Here is a 21,287-nt window from a genome sequence, read left to right as displayed (position 1 = left end):
ACAGCCTGTGATAAGAGGCAGCCCTCAAAGGCTTAAAAATTAGCATATGAGCCTACCTATGTTTGGTTTAAATCTAGGAAGGTTGGTTAAAATTAAAAGTCCTATCTGAATAATGAAATTTTCATTTATCCTAGAATGTCCCTTTAACAGTGGCTACCGTGGTTATCTGATCGTTCCCAAATAAGCGCAATTTTATTTGTGCAATCTGCAACTGAAGTTTCTTGGGCATCTGCTGTGATTGTTTTCTTTGTGTGATATCAAAGTTTTGTACATAGTGGATGTTTTTAATTGTTTGTAGTGTTCTGAGAGTGTTGCATTTCAGTGACTGTCAGAATATGTGTTGCATTTTAAGTTAATTGTGGTTGTTTGAAATTTGTGTCAGCAGCTAATGATTTGTTTTGTGAAAGACAAGAACGATTGGTTTTCACTGTTTGTTTGTTATGTTTTTCTCTTTTGTGACTACGTGTGGAAGCGTGCTGTATGGACAGCATATTGAATTGTGAAGTGTATTTCATTTTGCTTGCTATTGAGAATTGTCTCTGCATGAGTGGAGTGCATGATTTGTCGTTTAGTTTCGTGTTATCTTGTGTTTGCGTGTCACATGAGATGTTTCACGCAAACATGGGGGAAGTATTGATGAGTATTGATGAATATCTTTATGTAATGGGGGTGATTGTTTTTAGGAGGTGAACCTAAAACGTTTTGAATCTCCTCGTACAATGTTATTGTCTAACCACCAGCTGTGACCTAAATTTCCTTGTCTTACCCTTATGCAGGATGCACTACGTCCCTAGGATTGTCTAGAACTTTCCTTCATTGGGAATCTGGCCACGGAAAAGCATCTACCTTGATGGCCACCCCGGTCGTAGCCTGTACACCCACACCCCACTCCTTTTTTTCCCTCCCTGGTGGATTAGATCTTTTTATTGTCTTTCTGTCTTAATTTCAGATGCCTAAAATGTTTTATTTTTCTATTTGGTTCTTAACACTATATTTGTATTTGCAGGATGAGAGTATGCAGCGGTCTTCAGAGATTGAAACACACTAACTGAATTATTTTTGAGTTTCCATATTTAGGTAAAATCTGTACAGGCAAAATTCCATAAGTGCACTCTTCAAAAGATTAAAGATTGAAAGCAAGTAAACCTTTAAAGAAAGAAAAGATGAAAGACCTTTTGTCAAGCTTGTTTTAACCACCATACTGCAGTAAAAGTTACTGAACTATCTTTGGATCCATTCTTTGCTTTGCATGCTGGTACCAGCCCCAGAACTGGACTCTGGGTAATCCATGACTGTTTCCTCTGATGTGTGTCGTCAGGACATAAAGACTATCCTTCTCTGGACTGTGCCTTACCGCTCGATATGGAGGTCCTGTTATGCTGTTACAGGGTCAACCAATTAAATTTGGGGAGTATTGTTTTAACTCCATTCCTTATATTGCTTGTTTGGTATTCTCTTGTATTTGTTTTATTTTTATTGATTATATTGGGTATAAGACATCATATGCTTCATTGGTATTAGTGCACATGGTAGTTTATGTGCTTAACAAAGTAACCCTTTAGATAAATGTAACTGTGAACTTCGCAGTATTGTACTCTATTGAATGGCCCACTGAGTATAGAAAATAGGTTTAAGGAAAATGCTGCAACATAGCATAATATTTTAGACCCTTCACCCTTTAGAACATAAGGACACGTCTAAGCTAGAAGTTTATAGTAAATATACAGAGAAATGTTTGTTCAGGGAATAGCATAATTATAGTTTATGAAAGCAAATTTATTTTTCCCTTTTATTAATTAGTATGGTATCTGCAAAGTGAATTTGGTCATTCTTGATGTTTGTCAAAGAGAGTAATTCTTACCATAAAGATGTGTTTACCTTTAAAAGAACTTGTAGTTTTAAATGATGTTCTGTTTGTATGCTTTCCTCATACAGGAGTGTGAGAGAATTTTAGGTTGCATAAAATAATTAGTAAACTAGTAGTGTTTATATCAGATGAGATTGTTGAATATTAGGATCATGATTGGAGAATTATAAACATTATAGATAGCAGCCATGCAGATTAAAGCAACACAAGGTTCTTTTATTTTTTTTTAGTTTCAAAGTGACAGTGTAAAGAAATTCATTTATTTTTATTGACTGTTTTCTTTTTTCCATTCTTACTACAGGGCAGGGCTTAGCATAAGTTTTAGCATAACCATTCAGGCCCTTGATGAAGTCTGACAGGTTTTCACTTGCTTAGTATTCATGAAGTATCATTTAAAAGTGTATAGGGAAGTTGTAAATTATTCTCTGAGAAATATCAATGTATTTAGTTTGTATTATATATCAACAATGTTTTGTTTGATTTTAAATGACATAGGATGAAAGTGACGTTTTATTGGGACATAATTGTGATTGTATTGCGGTGTGTACTCATCCTGTACTGTTTCTGTTTGCTTCCTAGACTCCCTGTGACTCGAGTGTTTGCTTGCCATGGGTATCCACTGGTTGCCTTGTCTACCCTATGAACAAACCATCAGATTTCCAGTATCTCCCTGCGGAAGAACCGTGGATAAGCACCCCTACTGCAAATGAACTGTTGGAGAACTGTATTATAGCAAAGTGTCATGGTGTAGCGCTCTCAAATGGACAAAGACTGTTCTTAAAGTGATCAGAGGCCACCTAGAGACAGTTGTGCTGTTGCTATGTCATGCTTTACTGTGAAGGAACTGTTGGACATATTGGGGGGTGCTAGCAATGCAGGTGGAGAGATAGAAGATGCAGCGTTGTTTGGGGGTAGATGGGGGGCTGGTTGGGTCTCTGTGCCGGTAGACCGGTAGTTTTGGGAAGGCTGGAAGATAGATGGAGGGTATTGGAGGGGTTGTACCTATATGCAGTGACAATTAGCCTATAAAAGTATATCACGACATAGGAATATTTTTCTCTTTAGTATTCTTATAGAGTTCTGTTACCATAATATAAGGCTTTACTAATTTTCTATGCCTGTCTATTTTTATGTTATTCTGTTAGAATAAAAGGATGGTATGTTAGGGGTAATATGAACCTGATGGCAGCCATCTTGTTCCATGCAGCCATCTTGTGATGATTAGTATCCATTTTGTAATGATTAGACTTTTATTATACTGGGTTATTATGTAGTGAGAACTAGGTGCATGTTATGATAGTTTCCTTAGCTGTTCGGCCTTGTCAATGTACCCTGGCCCTACGCCCAGAATAAGATGGTTAGAAACCTTGCTGTCTCCGCAGATGTTAGTCTATTATGACTATGTAATTATTGTTATGAGAAACTCATGTTCCAGATTTACCTTGTATTTTGCTCTGTATAACTGTGTAAGATGACGCGGTCCTAACGTGTCATCCCCTTAACCCTGTATGCTGTTATAAGAAAGGCTTGCACTGTGCAATAAACAGAATTGGCTTTCGATCATAATGCTGCGTGGTCTGAGTCATTCTAAGGGGCCCTTATCAGATAATCTACATATGCCTCAGGTGGTACACTGGTCCCGTGGCTTCGGCCTGACTTGACACTTACCCCCCTAAAGAAAAAAATATCTGTTACTCTTTTGTGTGTCTTAATTTTGCAAAAATGATAATTCAGATTTTGCTAGATTAAAAATGTATTTCCAAAGTGCTTGGCTTCATTACTACATTTACTGCATTATTTTACACTTGCTGTGTTACTAAATATTTAATATATACCACTGCCAGACATTTACCAGTCAGTATTAGCAAGGGTAGAAATGTATCACTATAGTCTTCCCAATTACTAGCCCACTCAATGTTAATGTCTTACTCTTTTGCTGTAATTTCATAGTATCTGGGAGAAATGTACACAATCAATGAAACCAACGTTAGAGTCCTGAAACTCCACCCATGTCTGACCTGGCCCACCCACAACTATATTAACCTTATGCACAACCAGGTACTATTCCAATAAATTGTAATCATGGCTGACTAAGCCTCTAAACGTCCTACTTGAGACCCTGGATCTCAACACAAAATCCTTCAAAAACCCAATGGACCCACTATATGACACCCTACTGCAAACACCTCACTTATAAACAACCCCCTACACTATCCCCCACACTTAAATCAGACCCTTTTGCAAACCCTCATTGCCTACCCCTTAAACACCTAAAAGTCCATACAAATAGGACTGTTATTTATTTGAGTCTCCTGTCTATTACTAAGCAATCTGCCCAGCTTCTTGCTACTCCTGCCTTAGGGTTCCATCCTGTTGAGAGGTCGCAAGTATGACAGGGTAACAGTAAATACAGAGGGCTCGATTTATCAAGCCCTTCTCCTCCCTATGACAGCAGGTTCTCACAAGAGAACCTGCAGTCACAATTTATCAAGCAGTGCTTCCCTAACCTCTTCTCCACCTCTTAGGTGGAGGATTTCAATCTTCCAGGTCTCGTCCGACCCGGGAGATTGACAGCTTCTGCCCCTGTGTGATTAGTTGTGTGCGGGCAGGGGGCGGGATTGAAAATAGCGCTTGTGTGCAATTATGAAGAGGCTAGCTTGAGCGGACAGGGGCGCATATGTACGCCCCTATCCGCCCTTGCTTGATAAATCTAGCCCAGAGTATTGGAAGGTACATATCAAAAGAGAGTAACCCTTATCAGTATTGCATACGTTTTATTCTACTCTTTATGTATCACTATATTTACTTTCTGATTGGCTTCATGCATTTACTGTGCCTCTTGCATATGGCTGTAGAATATGTTAGCACTGTATAAATAATACAAATAAATATAACAATGGGTAGTTCTCACATGCAAACTTTTTTTATTATTATTACAAGAGAGTTTCTATACCTGAGAAAAATCCTGTGGCCCATCATTGTTACTTCTTGACATTTCACTGTGAACATAAATCAAACATAACAAATGAACAGCAAATCTAAGAGGTAAATATCCGTATCTGAACTCCTGGAAAGGTCAATACAACACAAGCTTATTTGCTGTACAAACAAGCAACTGGAAAAGGTGATCACCATAGCCAGACAGAGAGAAACCTGATGAATAAACTTTTTTTGATAGTTAATATATTTGTTTGAGCTGGTTGATTATACTTTAAGAGCGCTGTATTCCCTCTCTTTTCTCTGGCATGACAATACTTAAGTCATTCTGTTCTCCTTCTTTGAATTTTTCTTACAAACACACATATATATATATATATATATATATATAAACGCATATATACAGAATATATATATATATATATATATATAGATGCGCACACACACACATACACTTAGTTGTTTAAATCCCACCAAAAGGTCATCCACATGGGTGCACTATTGAAGTACAATAGACAAATAAGAATGTGCACTCTCAGGATTTGTGAATAAACAGGTCAAATTTATTGACGTTGCGGGGTCAAGTTTGACCCAGAAACATCAATATGTTTGACCTGTTTATTCACAAATCCTAAGAGTTCACATTCTTATTTGTCTATATATATATATATATATATATATATATATATATATATATATATGTATATATATATACAGGGAGTGCAGAATTATTAGGCAAATGAGTATTTTGACCACATCATCCTCTTTATGCATGTTGTCTTACTCCAAGCTGTATAGGCTCGAAAGCCTACTACCAATTAAGCATATTAGATGATGTGCATCTCTGTAATGAGAAGGGGTGTGGTCTAATGACATCAACACCCTATATCAGGTGTGCATAATTATTAGGCAACTTCCTTTCCTTTGGCAAAATGGGTCAAAAGAAGGACTTGACAGGCTCAGAAAAGTAAAAAATAGTGAGATATCTTGCAGAGGGATGCAGCACTCTTAAAATTGCAAAGCTTCTGAAGCGTGATCATCGAACAATCAAGCGTTTCATTCAAAATAGTCAACAGGGTCGCAAGAAGCGTGTGGAAAAACCAAAGCGCAAAATAACTGCCCATGAACTGAGAAAAGTCAAGCGTGCAGCTGCCAAGATGCCACTTGCCACCAGTTTGGCCATATTTCAGAGCTGCAACATCACTGGAGTGCCCAAAAGCACAAGGTGTGCAATACTCAGAGACATGGCCAAGGTAAGAAAGGCTGAAAGACGACCACCACTGAACAAGACACACAAGCTGAAACGTCAAGACTGGGCCAAGAAATATCTCAAGACTGATTTTTCTAAGGTTTTATGGACTGATGAAATGAGAGTGAGTCTTGATGGGCCAGATGGATGGGCCCGTGGCTGGATTGGTAAAGGGCAGAGAGCTCCAGTCCGACTCAGACGCCAGCAAGGTGGAGGTGGAGTACTGGTTTGGGCTGGTATCATCAAAGATGAGCTTGTGGGGCCTTTTCGGGTTGAGGATGGAGTCAAGCTCAACTCCCAGTCCTACTGCCAGTTTCTGGAAGACACCTTCTTCAAGCAGTGGTACAGGAAGAAGTCTGCATCCTTCAAGAAAAACATGATTTTCATGCAGGACAATGCTCCATCACACGCGTCCAAGTACTCCACAGCGTGGCTGGCAAGAAAGGGTATAAAAGAAGAAAATCTAATGACATGGCCTCCTTGTTCACCTGATCTGAACCCCATTGAGAACCTGTGGTCCATCATCAAATGTGAGATTTACAAGGAGGGAAAACAGTACACCTCTCTGAACAGTGTCTGGGAGGCTGTGGTTGCTGCTGCACGCAATGTTGATGGTGAACAGATCAAAACACTGACAGAATCCATGGATGGCAGGCTTTTGAGTGTCCTTGCAAAGAAAGGTGGCTATATTGGTCACTGATTTGTTTTTGTTTTGTTTTTGAATGTCAGAAATGTATATTTGTGAATGTTGAGATGTTATATTGGTTTCACTGGTAAAAATAAATAATTGAAATGGGTATATATTTGTTTTTTGTTAAGTTGCCTAATAATTATGCACAGTAATAGTCACCTGCACACACAGATATCCCCCTAAAATAGCTATAACTAAAAACAAACTAAAAACTACTTCCAAAACTATTCAGCTTTGATATTAATGAGTTTTTTGGGTTCATTGAGAACATGGTTGTTGTTCAATAATAAAATTAATCCTCAAAAATACAACTTGCCTAATAATTCTGCACTCCCTGTATATATATATATATATATATACATACATATATACATACATAAACATATACACACAGAGGTAGAAAACCCATTATCCAAACTGTTTGGATTTTGGAATATTTTCATCTTTTAAATGGGACCCTTTGAGAGATGGTGTAAACAAGTGTAAACAATATCTTATGTTATTTAAGCAATATTTACATATCATAATACTGCTTATACATGCAACTGAAAATATTAAATATTATTAAAATATTTTTTAATACTTTTGTATTTATAGTACACTCAGAAAGATAGTACAGTACTGTAATCAGTAAGGTAATATTTGTTGTTTCAAATATAGACCATTATTTGCATTTTAAAACACACACACACACACAAAAAGCACAGTCAGAGAAGATTCTAACGTACAGGCAGGGAAAATAGTCATTTTTAATAGTTTTATTTGAAAAAAAATATTAAATAAAATTTTTGGAATTTCAGAATAAGTTTGGATTTTGCATTTCTGCATTTGGGGATTTGTACCTGTACATGTTATATTTATAATAGGACTTATTTAGGGAATAGAGCCCCTTTAAATTTACCACACTTCAAAGTGATTTGAATCATTGTCTTATTACATTAAAAGATCTGTGAATAAAACATGCAAAACCGTCATCCTGAACCAAAGCTTTCTGCTGATAAACCATTTTCATGTTTCCCTAAAGAGGGACTGGATCAAATGAGAAATAATTTTTCTAATTTAAAGAAAATTCATGTAGTAAGCAAGGTCACCATTAAATGTTAATTGTTTTAGGTTGGCTCCATTTGAAATTTAGAGGAAATAAATTTTAAAGGGACATAAAGCCTTAATAAGAACTGATGTATTAGAGCATTTTATTTTTGAAATATTGCCTACCTATGTCTACCTGCTTAGCCTCTGCCAAGAGGTTAAACACATTTAAAGGGACATTAAACCCAAAACATTTCTTTCATGATTCAGATAGAGGACACAATTTTTAAAAAGTTTCCAATTTACTTCTATTATTTTTTCATTCTCATGTTATTCTTAGTTGAAGAGATACCTAGGTAGGTAGCATGCACATGCCTAAAGCACTACTCGACAGGAAATAGTTCTGCGATCTAGTGCCCCTGCTAATGTACAACATTGTTGCAAAACTGCTGCTATATAGTGCTGCAGACACATGCACACTCTTGAGCTTACATTTCTGATTTTCCACAAAGGATAACATATTTGATAATAGAAGTAAATTAGAAAGTTGTTTAAAATGTTATGTTCTATCTAAATCATGAAAGAAAAAAAAAAGGCTTTTATGTCCCTTTAAAGTCAACACTGGGTCAGCAATACATGACATAACATTCAGTTCAGTTACAGAGCCTTACTGGCTTTTTACTCTGGATTTTACTATAGAGTCAATCACAATCCTATAGAAAAGCTTATTAAATGATCTATAAAACATCCCCATGGTATATTTTGTAGAACAATCATTAGATACACTTTATAAAGGACCACCTATCTGTGGGGGTTAAGCACACAGGTATAAGTATACAATATTGCAATATGAAAATGATCTAATGCATTAGAGAGTTTGTTCTTATTGAAACTTCATTAATCTCATCTAGTTTGGGATAAACTTTTATAAACTAAAAATATGGTAGCACAGTTTTGCTAATTATGCTGTCATTGTAATTATTATAACACTCTCTTCATTTTTACTTACATTTCTGTAGATGGTGATTGTTGGTGCTCAAAGTATAGCAGACCCTGGGAGTTAGCACTGAGCACAGGTTTGCCATCTAGAGTGACTGACACACAGAACGGCTGCGATGAGATGTGTAGCTTATAAGGGTCATTTGGATATGCTAAAACCACAGTGCCTACATCTTCTTCCACCACACTCAGCCTTAAAATACATAAAAAATGTGTATATATATATATATATATATATATAATATATTCGCACACTATAACAACTATATAACAAGAGGAATATTATACTTCATCACATTTTTAACAGTAATCCCAGTCAAGTTCCAGAACCTACCAATCGACAATGAGAGGCAGACTCAATAGCCATATTTAAAAAGTGTGAACTGTATTTTTATTGTTGTCAGGCTGTCAGCTTAATAATGTTTTTTCCCCCTTTACTTGTTGAAGGTATCACCCCTATATAACGTTAGTTATTTTTGTCACAAATAATTTTTTACGGTCCTATGATCGGGATATAAGGGTACCACCCTTTCTCACCATTACTCGTAGATATAAAAATATGCTAGGAACAGAACTATCAACTTTACTGAGAGAGAAACAAAAATATTTTATTTTATGTGTAATAACTACAGACCTGGACCAATTTTATTACATTTATTCACTTACTGGTCTTCATTAATGAAATGCCAAATTATTCTGTGCTGCCTTTACATGTCTTAATGGGCAGATAAATCACTTTTGTAACCCTTCTCACTTGTACCTACACTAGGAACAAAACTTTCACACAAGAACGGGTCTGTTATGGTTTTCCACATGTTTAGTTGTTTTAAATATTCTTGTTATTTAATATAAATCCCGTCCCACTTCTTCTTTCTTTTCCCCAACCACATCTAACCTCTTAGTAACTGGCTTCCTCACTAAGACATCAGCCACCTCATATCTTGGTTTTAATGGAGACACCTCGTTAATTTTGATTCTGAAGATATCACCCTCCAATGCAATGATGCATACTTGTAGGGGAACCTAAACATAAAAAAAATGACATTGTTAGATGACTTTTAATATAGGTTGTTTAGATTTTTAGAATAAGAAGTAGCTTCAAGGGAAAACATGCAGGCTGACGTATTTTAACCTGGCAAAGAGATAACATTCCTATGCTCCTAAAATCTTACTTTAGCTATGTGTCTATTTATGCATCTTGGAAATCTCTCTTATGTGACTTAAAGGGACATTAAACACTAAGGTATAGATTACAAGTGGAGCGCTTATCTATTGCGCGCCAGCAAACAGGCAAATTTGTCCATTTGCGGGCACACGATAAATAACCGGCCATTACAAGTGGCTGGTTAGTGCTACCGCAAGCTTGCGTAGCAGTTAGAGCTCAGGGAATTTACCAGAGAGTTAAGATCTCCAATTCATTTTTTGGTTTCAGTTTTATATGAAAAAAAATGTAGATTTTGTTTTCTATACAAAAACTGCACTAGGCAGTTTTTAGGGGTTAAAAGTGTTAGAAAAAAATAAAAAACAACACTGAAAAGTGCCTTTACATTGCGGTCTTTGGGAACTGTGTGTTCCCTGTAAATATATATGTATTTGCTTATATACATATATATTTATGTGTTACTGTGTGTATATATATATATATATACACACACATATTAGCACATAAATATACATGTCTATATTCATTTACATTTATATTTAAAATTGCTGAGCTTGGTTCTCATGGGTACAGCCATTTTCTTAACCTAGATTTCACTGCAGGTATTTGAGTGAGAGTTGCTGCACATATATTTTACCACTGGAATAGAGTGAAAGCAAGATTTCAGCATGGCAACACTAGTGACTAGAGGAGGGAATAAACTCAATATTAGTCTAATAAAATGTATTTAGTGTTTAATGTCCCTTTAAATCTCTTGTTTGCCATTCTAAGATGAGGAAGTTTAAAGCGGCTGTTGGTACTGGTGCTCTGTCTACTGCCCAATGCTGGATTCTGAGAAGGGGTTTAGCACTAAGAATAGAGCGATACCTGAAGAGGAGTGTGCCAAGGTTGCCGCAGTGGATGCCATATTGATGTAAATATTAGCACTGATGGGCTAACCTGCTCTAAGGATAGTGCTATTTATGCTAGTACAATCAGAAATGACCTTGCAGTAGAAATTGTGCCATAATTCACATAGGACGTGTTAAAAGGCCACTGAAAACATTGTGTGCATGGTTATTTTTGTATGAATACCTGGCATTTAGCTGACTCTTGTTTTGATTACTTTTTTGGCCTACACCCTTTCTGTATGAAAAATTCTGGACTGTTGATTCTGTTACTGACTTTTAGAAACTGCTCCCTGGGTAACCCATTTGTCTGCTCTTATTACTTTGACTCCTGTTTGCTGCTAGATATCCTGGTACCTGACCTCGGCCTGACTACTATGTACTACCTCGGTACACTTGGTTCTGGTCCTGCTCTGGTTATGATTACTGCTTGCTTCTGACTACTGCTCACGGAACATCTCCTGCTACACTGGTTCCAGCCATAAAGGTAATTACCCATCTACCTTATAATATTACCTATTAATTGACTACCAATGCATTGCAGATGCTTCTTATAAACAGCACTTTGGAGAATTATAGAAGTAAAGAAACTGGTATAGGGGCCAGTAATAAAAACAAAAGAGACACATCTTATGCCAGCAGCACGTTTCAATTATTTTGGTAGAGCGGGCTTTGAAAGAGTATTAGATACTTCTTACTATTTTATAGTAGGGAACTATCAAAAATAAATTTTGCAGTAGCTCTCAAAGACTCACCTTTGTTGCCTGGTGCAGGATTTGAAATGTGGCACTGTTTTCATCTATAGTGAGGGTGTCTAACTGTGCTTGGTAGAGTGACTGGCCTGGCTGGAGGAGCTTCTGTCTTCTGCATGTAAAATGATAGAAAATAAGGGCTCAAAGAAAGAAACAAAAATGTAAAAAACAATAATCATTAAGTTAACAGTGATTTCCTATAGTAGCATTCTCAAAATAAATGTTTGCTCCAAAAACTATACAGATGAACGTCAAAGCATTCCATTCACAAGCTTTAACAGATGACATTCTGCTCTTTTTATAATGTGTTATGTACAAATGGAAACATAAATGTACAACATGGGTATAGCTGGTAAATAATCAGCTATTTCAAATGCTGAAATGTAATGTCCAATTTGGCCCAGTACAACAGTTTCCAGTTTTTTTCCATGGTATGATGCACGTGGAGGGGGCTACTGCCTTCCCCCTGAACTACAGGAAATACAACAATTTCCACAGCACCACTTAAAAAATGCTTAATTTATTAGTAGAGAAACAAACAATGCAACGTTTCGGCCCCACTGGCCTTAATCATACATATCAAAATATGCACGATTAAGGCCAGTGGAGCCTAAACGCTGCATTGCTTGTTTCTGTACTAATATATTAAGCATTTTTTAAGTGGTGCTGTGGAAATTGTTGTATTTCCTGTAGTTCAGGGGGAAGGCAGTAGCCCCCTCCACGTGCATCATACCAAGGAAAAAAACTGGAAACTGTTGTGCTGGGCCAAATTGGACATTACATTTCAGCATTTGAAATAGCCGATTTAGCCTGTGGTATAGCCACCTATACTGAAAGTTTCGATACTGGAGTATATGCTATTGACAAGCCTAAGTAACACTTCATCTACATAAATAAACCTGAAAATGCAATTTCTCAAATATTTTATACTCTGCATCTGGTATTACAAGTAATTGCAAATACATTAATGGAAAACACTATTTTACAGTGTACTGTCCCTTTAATGCAAATGTACAATATATTTAATGAAAATAAAAACTGTAACTTTACATAAATCCGATTATAATGACTTAGCTTCTGCGATACAAAATAAGATTACTAAATTAGTATTTCACTCCTGAGGTAGCTTTAATCTCCTACCTCTAACTTGACTGTGTAATAGCCGATCCTACCGGCTGTGTGGTATTAGTTAGTATTTATTTTATTTAAAGTTACGTTAAAGGGATAGTCTAGTCAAAATTAAACTTTCATGATTCAGATAGAGCATGCAGTTTTAAGCAACTTGCTAATTTACTCCTATTATCAATTGTTCTTCGTTCTCTTGGTATCTTTGTTTGAAAAAGCAAGAATGTAAGCTTAGGAGCCGGCCTTTTTTTAGTTCAGCACCCGGGTAGCGCTTGCTGATTGGTGGCTACATTTAGACACCAATCAGCAAGCGCTACTCAGGTGCTGAACCAAAAATAGTTTGGCTCCTAAGCTTACATTCTTGCTTTTTCAAATAAAGATACCAAACGAATGAAGAAAAATTGATAATAGTAGTAAATTAGAAAGTTGCTTAAAATTCCATGCTCTATCTGAATCATGAAAGTTTAATGTTGACTAGACTATCCTTTTTTGAAGGAGCAGCAATGCACTACTGGAAACTAGCTGAACACATCAGCAAGCCAATCACATGAGGCATATACGTACAGCTACCAATTAGCAGCTAGCTGCCAGCTCCTGAGACTTTTTCATCAAAGGATACCAAAAGAACAAATCAAATTTGATTAAATAATTAAATTAGAAAGTTATTAAAATTGTATGTTCTGACTCACAAAAGAAACATTTTGGGTTTCATGTCCCTTTAACCCCTGCCAAGAGGTTAAATATATATTTATGTTTAAATAATTTTTTATTATTTTTGAAATAAATCATGAAACAGTAATAACAATAACAATAATAACCTTCCCTCCTCTGACCTCGGTAAGGAGGTATTTTGAAGAACAGGTTTACAATAATGCACAAAGGTGGACCTTGTGGTCCTGAAGATAGGATTCAAGTTCTAACATATTTTTGATTATAAATGTTCCAATATTTGATATCACATTTATTGGAGTAATATCCAAGTCCAGTAGTCTCCAAAGTCTGATGACAATAGTTCTCTCCTTATTATTCTCTGCTGAGTATTAATCTCAGAACTGTTGCGTCTTCTACACGGTTGTCAATCTACTATTCTATATTTATTCAGTTTAACAAATCCTATTCAATTATAAATATTTGACCACTTCTATGGATGTCTAAATTCAGAGAATACATTAACAAGAGGAGGAAAGGGTGAGCAAACGAGAAAGGAATAACAAAAAGAAAAAAAAAGGGGGGGGGTAGTAACTGAGTAGATAAATAAGCTATATTGGGGGGGGGGGGGAAGTGACGACATCTTTTATTTTAAATTATCTGAACATCAGTAATTCTTGACTTAGTTTAATGGCCAACCAGATCCAGACCGCTCAAAAATTTCTATGAATATAAGACTTATTTACTTATTCAATAATACCACACCTTTTGAACCACTTCTTTGTTATCCAATATTCCTGAAGCTAAATCATACATAGTGTATGTGTGTTGAATTTTGTTAAATATCTCTGACCAGGTGGGAGCACCTGTTTTCCAATGTCTGGCTATGCACGTCCTTGTGACGGTGCACAGAATTCTAATAAATGTATTGATACATTTATTGTACATGCTGAAATGTTTGTGTAAAAGGGCCTGTTGAATCGTGAGATCAATTGTTTCATCTAGAATCTGGCTAAGAAAGGAAGACAGTTGTCTCCATATCCCTGCGACCTCTCTACAATCCCACCACATATGCCTATATGTTCCTATTTCTCTGCAACCTCTATAGCACAGTCTACTTCCTTGTGGGTGTATATTTGCTGTTCTCGTGGGTGTTAGATACCATCGATAAATGGTCTTGGTGATATTTTCTTTCAGGTCTATGCTCAGGAGACCTTTATCAGCGCTCTGAAACAGAGCCTCCCACTCCCTTACTTCCTTAAATATATGTAATTCTTTTTCCCACGCTAACATTATAGATGTTTTGGTGGTATTCTGAGAAGCTTGTATAGCCACATATAGGATAGAAATGGAGTGTTTAATGCGTTCTTCTGATTTACAAAAAATTTCTAGTGTTGCGGGAGTTTCTCCTCAGGGTTTTTTTCAGATAAGCCTGTATAGCAGAATTTACCTGTAGATACAGGTACCAGTGTAATCTCAATGGGTCTATTTATGTCTGCAATTGGTTGTAGGATAGCGGTGTTCCCCCTCCCATATAGTCTGCTACTCTGTACAAACCCTTGTTCTCCCATTTGCTAAGTTGAGACCATAGGTCACTAGACAATATGTAACGAATTGGGATATATAAGGAGTGTTGTGGTACGAGATTATATTTAGTTTTTGCTGTCTTCCAATTCGTTATCGTAAGATCTGTAGTGTAAGGTCTGGGTATCCCCCTACTAGTTCGTATTTTCCCCGGATCCCAAATGATTGTATCTGTCTCGTCCCAACCGCTGAGTCTCGCTTCAAGGGAAGGCCAGACAACATCCTTGGATCTCTTCAAGAGCAAAGTGTGTTGAGCTAATCTGGATGCATTATAGTAATCCAGTAAATTTGGAGCTCCAATCCCCCCAATGTTTTGTGTCTGTTTAATATCGCCCTTGCTATTCTGGTCGTTTTACTACCCCTTATGAATGTTTGTATATCTTTCTGTAATGTGTCTATATCCGCTCTAATTATTTTAATGGGTAGAGTTCTGAACAAGTATAGAATTCGGGGAAGGGCACTCATCTTTACCGCCGCCACTCTACCCAACCAGGAGAAGTTAAAGCTCCTCCACTTCAATAAGTCTATTTTTATTTGTTTAAACAGTGGGATGTAGTTAACTTTATATAATTGATTTACGTGAATCGGGAGATAAATTCCCAAATATTTTAGGGTATGTTTCAGCCATTTAAAATTAAAGTTTGTTTCTAGACATGTCTGAGTCTGTCGGGGAATTGCAATGGATAGTGCTTCACATTTTTCTGCATTTATTTTAAATCCCGAGATAGCTGAAAATATCTCTAATGTATGATAAAGATTAGGTAATGATACGAGTGGATTAGTTAAAGTCAGTAAGATATCGTCAGCGAAGAGAGCTAACTTGTATTCCGCTGTATCTATCTTGACCCCTGTTATATCTACATGTGAGCGAATCTTGGTTGCGAGTGGTTCTATGCATAGTGCAAAGAGCAATGGCGACAGAGGACAACCCTGTCTGGTACCGTTGCGAATTGGGAAGGATTTAGATTGATAACCTGCTGATGATACTTGTGCTCCCGGGAAAGAGTATATAGTTTTTAGTGCCTTTATGAATGGCCCCTCAAACCCCATCTTATGTAATGTTAAGAACATGTAGTCCCAATCGATTCTATCAAACGCCTTCTCCGCATCCAAAGAAAGGAGCAGAGAAGGCGTTCGCGTCTCCCCCAAAGTCTGGAATAAATTGGTAATTCTTCTTATATTGTCTGGGGCCTCCCTACCCTTGATAAAGCCTTCCATAGTATAATTACAAAACTTGGCTAAGTGCGGGACCAATGTTGTTTTAAATAATTTATAATATTCGCCAGGAAAACCATCCGGTCCCGCCGCTTTTCCTGGTTTGAGGTCTTTAATGGCCCTCAACACCTCTAAATTGGAAATCGGTGCATTTAATAAATATATGTTTAAAGGGATAGTAAACACCTTGAGATTTTAATATAAAAGGTTTAATTATGCACAGTAAATAAACTTTAAAATGTATTTTCATTATTTAATTTGCCTTATTTTCATGTAATTTAGCTCTAAAAATTGAGGCTATTCTAATTCTCAGAACTTCAAAAGCATACTACTGACGTACACAGGCTAACCCTGCTACATATATGTCCCTTATTGGCTTTAACAGATAAGAATGTCAAAACTGCACTTTATACAAATAATACCACTGTGGCTAACCTTGTCAGTTGCAGAGTCAAGCCCAGATTGGCTCCATCAAATAAGATAAATGGTGGGTAGAGCTTGCATATAATTTATTTTTAAATGTTTAAACTTGTCTGAAATTTTATTCTGTAGTAAGACAACAGAAGTGTCTTGTAATTACAAGGTTTTACTATCCCTTTAAGGGGCATTCTGTATGCATAATAAAGTAATGCTTTGTTCTGACTTAAAGGGGCAGTAAAGTCATATAGCCTCAAACTTGGCCCTCCAGAGGTTTTGGAACTACATTTCCCATGATGCTCAGCCAGCATATCAGCTGGCTGAGCATCATGGGCGATGTAGTTCCAAAACCTCTGGAGGGCCAAGTTTGAGGATGTCTGATTAAGACAGACCATACTATTTTAAACAACTTTCCAATTTTTTTTAAATTATTTAATTTGCTTCATTCTCTTGTTATCCTTTGCTGAAGGGTTTAACTAGGAAAGCTCATGAGCAGCAAAGAACCTAGGTTTTAGTTGCTGATTGGTGGCTGAATATATATACACCGATTGTCATTGGCTCACCCATGTGTTCAGTTAGAAACCAGTAGTGCATTGCTGCTCCTTCAACAAATGATACCAAGATAATTAAACACGTGATAATAGAAGTAAGCAGGAATGTTGTTCTACCTAAATCAGGAAAGATTTTTTTTTTTTCATGACCCTTTAAGAGTTTGTTACATTTAGAAGAATTTCCTCTGTTTTTAATATCATCTGAAGTCCTCTGATCCATAACTGGTTAAAAGCCTATGGCTATTATCATTTTGCAGCGTGTCCAGCTGACAATCTTCCCTTTCACTAGTGGCTGCATGCAGCCGACTCCCCGATGTAACGGAGAGTTAAAAAACTGTCTTACATTAGTTCCAAATTACTATTATTCAAACTACTAAATATACAGTGTCAGTGCCCAATGATCTAAATCTCTCCGCTCTGGCGAGATTATCCAATGAGTCTCATCAATCCTATAAGATCCCTTTATAGTACTGTTTACACTGGTGACAGACAAATCGGATCCACTTAAATCGAGGCTATCATTAGATCCACTGACATTTTAAAGGGACAGTCAACACAAAAGTTTGTATTTTATAAAAAGATAGATACTGCCTTTACTACCCATTCCCCAGCTTTGCACAACCAACATTGTTATATTACTATACTTTATAACCTTTAAATCTCGAAATTTCTGCCTGTTTCTAAGCCACTAAAGACAGCCTCTTATCACATGCTTTTATATTTGCTTTTCACAAAAATGACCAACTATCAAATTAATTTGCAAATGATAGTTGGTAATTTATAAAGGTTAAATGTCAGTGGATCTAATGATAGCTTTGATATAAGTGGATCAGATTCCTCTGTCACCTTGCTAAACTGTAGCAATTGCCATTTTGACTCTAACAACATTATGTCTTTTTCCAACACTAATTGGTTATTGAGGCATGAGGTAGGCTACTTATAACACTGTAACAAACGTGTAATGTACCCATGTAAACATCAGATCTCATTGATTTATTTTTTACCTGTAAAATTCAATCTGGTTGCAGGTCTTGAATTTGTCATCTGCAAATACTCTGAGGGAAAAAAAGCAGAAAAACAATGGATTTATACTAGAATCTTAGTAACCTGGTATATATGTCTAGTATTAAAAAGCATGACAGTGAGTGTTTACTTGTGATTTAGACATATTTTTAACGAGTGGTTAAATACAGTATTTAAATAGCTGCTTATTTATACTTCACTGTGATCAGTTGAAACAATATTTGTTCTTTGATTCTTACAAACACTACAACTTGGAAGTAAATTACCTATGAAAATCCTGTTGGCTTAACCACTCCAAAAAACTGGTTCCCATGGTTGCCTCTTACAGGCTGCAAGAGGGACAGGAGGAGCACAAAACAGTGCTGTTTTATATATGTTCTGTTAGTTACAAATGCTAAGTAAATGCTAGATATAATAATATATGCAAGGCAGATATTAGCCTGATAATAAAAAGCAGATGTAGATTTTACATTTATAATATTTGTTAAAGTATTAAAGAAATAAGTATAAAGTTTTAGTTCTATAAAGTAATGGGGCTTCCAAGATGCAACTTAGATTTCAATAGTCTTAAAATCATGTTCTCCTTTTCTTCTCTCATGTGCTGATGTCAGTTGGGGGAGTGCAAAGGGTTTAATGCCACTTCACATTAAAGGAACATGAAACCTGATTATTTTTTATGATTCAGATAGAGTGTACAATTTAAAAAAAAGCCTTTATTTTCCTCTATTAACAAATCTACTTCATATCCTTTGCTGAAAAGCATGTAGGAAGGCTCAGGAGCGTGCACAAATCTGGAGCACTAAAGGCCAAATCACAAGTGGGGAGCTTGAGCGTTAACTGCGCTAGAAGTAAGCTTTTTGCATGTGTCGGGTGGTGCTCGTATTACACGTTTAAAGTAAACTATTTTCGCTCAAGTGCTAAGCTGACGAGCGTAAAAAGCGGAACTTAGAATATTGCGTGCGATAACCTATTCCCCAATAGAAGTCAGTGGAGCAAAAAACCTTACACCCTAATCGAGCACAAACCTGATCCCATATTCTCAAGTGCACTAACCCAACATGAAAATTTGAATATTTCACATTCCAATGTTCTTCACAAACAAGAATATGTTCGATTTATTCATAAATATATATTTCTAAATAAATCTGATGGTATTTTGTTACAATATATATATTCTTTCAAACCGGACCGGACGTTACATCACTGGAACACATGGCTTGTGTTCCATACACTATTTAAGAAGGATGTTTTGCACATATTATTTATTCTGATAAAGGGGATATTATAGTCCCTGAAACGTCAATAAATTTTGACTTTGATGGTATCCAAAAAATATCCTGTGAGTGCCTTTGTTTTGTGAATGTATTACTGACATCTTGCACCCAGGTAGCTGACTCAGGAAGGTGGATTCGTTCTCTGGATATATATATATATATATATATATAAAAATATTATATATATATATATATATATATATATATATACACACACACAATAATCCCATTTGTAACGCGTCCGTCGGTGTCACACGCATCCTCAAAGGAATGTTGGCTGTGCCGCGGCCGTTGAGGACCACCGCTGAGGATCCAAGCATCGGGAACACTGCTCCGCACCTCCGCTGTGCTCCACCTTCACTCCAGACGAAGATAGAAGATGATGGATCCGTCTGGAAGAACACCTTCTCCGCCAGACTTCAGGAACAGTGAGTACCTATTTGGGGCTTAGGTTTAGGCTTTTTTTATTTAAATTTTTGTTTTTTTAGATTAGGGTTTTTTTGGGCTTGAAAAAGAGCTGATTGCCCTTTTAAGGGCAATGCCCATACAAATGCCCCTTTAGGGACAATGGGTAGTTTATTTTTTTTTAGTGTTAGGTTTTTTTATTTTGGGGGGGTTTGGTGGGTGTTTTTTTTTTATTTTGATTTTTTACTGTAAGGGGTGACTTTATTTTTTAGAGGTGAAAGAGCTGTTTAACTTAGGGCAAGGGTAGTTTAGTATTAGATTAGGGGGTGTTTTTATTTGGGGGGGATTTTTTATATTTATAGTGGTAGTTTAGGTTTAATTTTTTTATTTTGGATAGCTTTGTTTATTTTTTTTTTAAATTTATATATTTATATAGATATATATATATATATATATATATATATATACATACACACATTCACAAAATGAATGCACTCACAGGATAGATGTATAGATCCAAACGGAACAGCTGTAGAAAGCAAAGTACATTTGAACCAGCTAATTGCAGCCCCAGCACTAAAACATTATTACACAGGATATGGACTTAGAACAGAAATAGAAAATGTGGAAAATAATCTTAGCAAGGAGGAACAATCCGCTATTAAATCCTTACAATTAGATTATAATACATTTAAAAAAAATTACACTACCCCCCTTAAGAGGAAATTAGATGATCTAATTCACTTTGATTTTGAACAAGGCTATATTAGTGAGGAAATTAAAGACTTCTGCATCACGCAATTTCCCACTATAACTATTTTATACACGATTCCCAAGATCCATAAAATGTTACACAATCCCCCTGGACGTCCGATAGTATCGGCCAGAGGATCTTTGTTACAACCAGTAGCCCAATATATCGATTCCATTTTACAGCCAATGGTTATGCAAATCAAATTGCTTGTTTTGGACACCAATAATCATCAAATTGTTGATGGAGGTACAGATCCAGGAGGGTGATCTCCTTGTTACCTTAGATGTCGACAATTTGTATACGTATGTATTTGTATCATACCTCACCATGAGGGACTCCATGCAGTAAGGACATATCTTCTAGAGAATAAAGAGTACTTAAGACACCCAGTTGAATACCTACTATCATTGATAGAATTATGTTTAAAGAAAAATTATTTAAAATTTGATGAAGATTTTTATGTGCAAACATCAGGGACAGCGATGGGCTCAAATATGGCCCCAGCTTATGCCAATACTTTTATGTCTTCCTTCGAGAATAAGTATCTGTGGAATACCAATGACCAGTCGATAATCTTTTACAGAAGATATATCAATAATATTTTCTTGATATGGAGGGGTGGACGAGATAAATTGAACAATGGTTTAATACATTGAATAGCACAGATACCACATTTCAATTTAAACTAAATGTTGAAGAAAACAGCGTACACTTCCTT

The 21,287-nt window shown here is 36.3% G+C and overlaps 1 protein-coding gene across 3 annotated transcripts in view; it reads right to left on the bottom strand.

Moving 5' to 3' along the window:
- GANC (glucosidase alpha, neutral C) overlaps positions 1–21,287 on the bottom strand; it is a 133,928-nt gene that overhangs the window by 100,768 nt on the left and 11,873 nt on the right. For all 3 annotated transcript variants that reach the window (XM_053697920.1, XM_053697921.1, XM_053697922.1), the window contains 5 exons: positions 18,118–18,168; positions 11,577–11,685; positions 9,668–9,795; positions 8,783–8,965; positions 4,821–4,866 (listed from right to left, as the gene is read on the bottom strand). In XM_053697920.1, the coding sequence (XP_053553895.1) occupies positions 4,821–4,866; positions 8,783–8,965; positions 9,668–9,795; positions 11,577–11,685; positions 18,118–18,168 (517 nt within the window). The remainder of the gene's footprint in view (positions 1–4,820; positions 4,867–8,782; positions 8,966–9,667; positions 9,796–11,576; positions 11,686–18,117; positions 18,169–21,287) is intronic.

This window comes from Bombina bombina, chromosome 1, assembly GCF_027579735.1.
Source record: "Bombina bombina isolate aBomBom1 chromosome 1, aBomBom1.pri, whole genome shotgun sequence".
In the NCBI taxonomy this organism is placed as follows: Eukaryota; Metazoa; Chordata; class Amphibia; order Anura; family Bombinatoridae; genus Bombina; species Bombina bombina.
The sequence above is the reverse complement of the archived record's forward strand: the minus strand, read 5'-3'. Positions and strand labels throughout refer to the sequence as shown.